Source organism: Phaethon lepturus, unplaced genomic scaffold (assembly GCF_000687285.1).
Source record: "Phaethon lepturus isolate BGI_N335 unplaced genomic scaffold, ASM68728v1 scaffold10711, whole genome shotgun sequence".
NCBI classification, from domain to species: Eukaryota; Metazoa; Chordata; class Aves; order Phaethontiformes; family Phaethontidae; genus Phaethon; species Phaethon lepturus.
The window spans coordinates 10,143-14,473 of NW_010516969.1; the positions used below are offsets into that span (position 1 = coordinate 10,143).

A 4,331-nucleotide genomic window follows, 5' to 3' on the forward strand; every position below is an offset into this window, starting at 1 on the left:
ATCCACCCAGAGCATGACTTACTCAGATAAGGATGAAAGGGAAAGCGTCTTGCCCAACGGACGTAGCATCTCTCTCATGGACCTCCAAGATCCTCACACGGCTCACAGTGACCATGCTTCTATTATGCACGATGTGCCTTTGCGCTTGGCCGGCAGCCAGCTCTCTGTCACACAGGTGGCAAACATCAAACAGCTGTGGGAAACTCAGAGCACACCCCAGAGTGCTCCCCAGGTGAGAAGGCCTCTGCACCCAGCTTTGAACCAACAGGGCAGCCTCCAGCCCCTGTCATTCCAGAACCCGGTTTACCATCTTAACAACCCAACCCCACCGATGCCTAAGGCCTCTGTGGACTCCAGCCTGGAGAACCTGAGCACGGCCAGCTCCCGGAGCCGAAGCAACAGTGAAGACTTTAAACTTAGTGGACCCAGCAACAGCAGCATGGAGGACTTCACCAAGCGCAGCACGCAGAGCGAGGACTTCTCACGGCGCCACACGGTCCCAGACAAGCACATCCCCATCGCGCTGCCCCGCCAGAACAGCAGCAGCCAAGCACAGATCCGCAAAATGGACCAAGCCGGGCTGGGCGCCAGGGCCAAAGCACCTCAGTCCTTGCCGCACAGCGCTTCCTTACGGAGCACGGGCAGCATGTCGGGAATGTCCGGGGCCATGGTGACGGAACCCATTCAGAATGGGAGCCGGTCCCGGCAGCAGTCCTCGTCCTCTAGAGAGAGCCCTGTCCCAAAGGTGAGGGCAATTCAGAGGCAACAAACGCAGCAGGTAAGGAAAGCCTTTTTCTCGGCACTTTCTGCTTTGATGTTTAGCTGATTGCTGGATTGACCTTCAAAGCTTTTTGACCTTTGACTTGAACTGAGTTGAATAAAGAGCACTGGCACTTAAGCAAGTGGCCAGTAGCAAGTGTAAGGAATAGTCACACTTGTTACCCTTACAAGATTGTCAAGCCTAGCTTACTTATTTTTGCATGTTTTTGTACTAAATTAAAGAAAAAAAAGTTTTCCATTTACTAAGGTAGCAGCAAGCCTGCTCAAAGAAATAAACCTTGAAAATTGCTCTGAATAAAAAAAATAGAAGAAGCTTTGTTCCAGATCGTAGTTAAGATTACCCCGTGAGAATGCATTTGCCCTGTGGCACTAATTTCAAAGCGTACCTACCTAAAAATGGAGAAATAAACAAAGATAAAATATCATAGAATAAACTGCTGCCAAAATAATAAAGAAGTACAGTTGTCCTAAATGTGGAGAAATTTCACCATGATACAACAATCAATTGCTGATTCCCAAATGAATACTGCTTTTTCATTAATCAACCCAAACTATGAATAATGAAAACACTTACTGGAAAGGAGTGCTTATATATACCAACTCCTAATCCACTTTATCAGTTGTTCATAGGTGACTGTAAATCAAGATTTTACTGTCAAAAAGCCAACATTCCTTTACCTTAAAAAAAAAAAAAAAATCCTGTTGGGATTTGCTGTGTATGAAAATATTTTCCTAAATTAGTTTAATGTTAACGAGAAAATAAGTATTTAAATGCTTGGCACTGCAGCGAAAGTAGAAAATGTCTCTACCTGGAGGTCAGAGAGAAGATGGTGGTTTTTTAAAATGCCATATTAGTGCATACAGTCTTATCAGCTGGGCAGGGTGAGGCTCTTGAAGCAACACCTGCACTATTCCTTGGGGTTACGTGTGTTCTTCTGTGGTCACCGTGAAGGTAAACATGGTCATGTTTGATTTACCTTACCTGGTATAGAAGGAAATTTTTTAAGCTCCTGCTTTCCACAAAGACCTTCTAGGAAGAATGCTGCTCTGCACTCAGGCACGAGTGAGGAATTTCACTCCAGAACGTTGCAGCCCCTGAGGCTGAGACTGCACCATGCCGCCGGTGAAGCTGCATCCACAAGGAGCAGGGGGTTATGATCCTCCTTGCTGACGCAGCCCTGTCGGCAAAAGCGCTGGTGAAGACACGGTTATGCAGGGGGAAGGCTTTTGGCTTGTAAGGTAAAGTTGACAGAAGAACTTAGTTGCCAGCGTGAGCTCCTGCTCTGCCAGGGCTTTTACTAGTGTTCCTGTTGGTGTAGCTTTCTTGGCAAACTCCTGAATGTTAGAGTCAAAAGGAGGAAAATCTGGACGGTGCCTGGGAACCCAGGAGCGATCAGGGCTTCAAAACTACTTTGATACCTCCAGTTCATTGAAGTACAAGGAGACCAGAAACACTGAATCACAAAGCAAAGCTTAATATGCCGAGTTAGTAATACCAAGAAAAGTAATTCCATATTATTTGAAATGCATATGTTTGTGTCCTCCTTTGGAGCGTGTGTTTTACATTTGGGTGTAGGAGGTTGATAGGTAAAGTATATTGAATAGAACTAAGCCTGGCGCAGAGGTGGTAGGAAATTCTTAGGCCAGTGACAAGGATAAATTTGAAGGAAAAACTTGCTTTGCACTTCTCAGGTGTCCAGCGTGAACCTGTATTGTGTGATCTGCTGAGTGTTGCTGTATGGTTCTGTGCAGTGTCCTAGCCAAAATCTCTAGGGAGCTGGTACCTTTCCTCAGGGCTTGTTATGGGAAGTGCCTACACAAATACTTGAAGAAGGCTTTACTTTGAGGGTGTTAGGATAGGGAGGAGAAAGTACAGGTGTTGTGTCTCCAGTCCTTGTGCATACACCTTACAAGGTGGCTTCTGCCCTGTCTGTATTTACAAGAAACGTTGGGTTAGCTGTTTGCAAACCCCTGGCTCTTCTCATCTTAGATTGCTGATTACCGAACTGCGCCCAAGTAAATCAGTTACATTTGCTTGTTTAGCCTCAAAGTGACATCTCAGGCTTCCCTCTTCTCCAGTTCCTTTTTACATCAACTTCATAGACGCCTGTGACTATGACTGGCTTCAGGGCAGTCTCCTTGCACCCTCTTGTAGGCGATATGCATCTACTTAATTTTTCCACTCTACTTTCCATACAAATTGTTTTCACTGGATTCATTACTTGCTCCTTGCTCGTACTTTATTCAGAGAAATCAATTTGTTCTTTCCTTCCCCACACCCTTGAGAAATGTCTTGAAGTGTGCCAGATCGAGTGGCCAAAATTTTTTTTTGAGGCAAATTCCATTGTGACCTTTTAATTGCAAATCGTGTTGTGGAATTCTGTTCTTATTTAAAAAAAAGAAAAAGAGAAAAGAGAAGCTGGGCATGTTCTTTCTGGGCATGTTCTTTCTAGGCATGCTTTGTAGGCGTTATAATTATTAGACTCTGTTCTCTACAAGTCCCATTTGTTTCTGAATATAGAGCTAGGCCCTTTGTTTGCTGGGAGAGGTCAGTTTTTTGCCTTCCATTTCCATTGAGTAGGTAGGTGGGAACAGAAGTGTCAGTGTGTTCCTCTGTAAGAGAGGCAAAGAGGGGAATTAATACATGTTCCTAGCAGGCTTTTCTTTTTTCCCCTTTATTAGAGTGTAACTCATAACCCATTAGCATGTGAAGTGCTTGCCATCCACTTGGTCTTTGTAGGCTTTCTGAGTTTGGCTGCTGAAGATGTTCTGTCCTACAGTTTGCAAGGTTGTTTGGCAAGGATTGCTGCTGATCAGCAGTCTGTTACAAGGCTGGTGATGTAGTTTACAGTCATGCTTCTGCTATCTTAGTCCTCCATAACTCCAGTGAACCATGACACTGTTTATCATAGCTGTTCCTAATTCCTCCAGCAATTCCTAGAGCCGAAGTATTTACCTCCGAGAAGAGCCTGTTGGTGGCAGAGCCATAAACACTTCGTAGTCTCCCTTGCCGTGGCTGCCTCACAGCAAATACCATCAAAAAAACCTAACTTAAGGAGCTTTGCCAAGCTGTCACACTGCACTTTAAAGGGACTATTAGCCTTTCTGCTGTGAAGACTTCTTTCTAGCGAAAAGGCCTCTGCCTAAATCCAGGGATTGTTGCCTAATCCCTGTTCCTTTTTGCCTTTATACCCGTCCTTGCTGAGGCTTCTTACAGTGCTGGAGTCTTCATCGCTACTCAGGACAACTGAGCCATTGCAGGCAGATCCTCTGGCCAGAGCTGGCATAGGATGTATGCAGCACTCGCCAGCCCTGTTCACGTGAACAAGAGAAATGGAAATGGAGGTTGATGTGATCCCTCACCTGACTTGTGTAAAGAAGCTGTCACTCCCCCATACTGAGCTCCTAGCTGAAACTTAGGCTTCAAAGTCCCCTTACCACAGAGCACGTTTCACTTTGGTGCAATGCTGGAATGAGGCAGTGAGCTGAAGAGCTGCTTGAGGACAAAAAGAAGCTGCAATTGTGGGGGGGGGGGGGGCGCGGGAGGAGAG

At 45.7% G+C, this 4,331-nt stretch overlaps 1 protein-coding gene across 1 annotated transcript in view; it reads left to right on the forward strand.

Annotated features, from left to right (window-relative positions):
* Positions 1–4,331, forward strand: part of RASAL2 (RAS protein activator like 2) — a gene marked incomplete at its 5' end in the record, with an annotated part of 22,170 nt that overhangs the window by 9,639 nt on the left and 8,200 nt on the right. The window contains one exon of the mRNA XM_010296231.1: positions 2–778. Coding sequence (XP_010294533.1) covers positions 2–778 — 777 coding nt within the window. The remainder of the gene's footprint in view (position 1; positions 779–4,331) is intronic.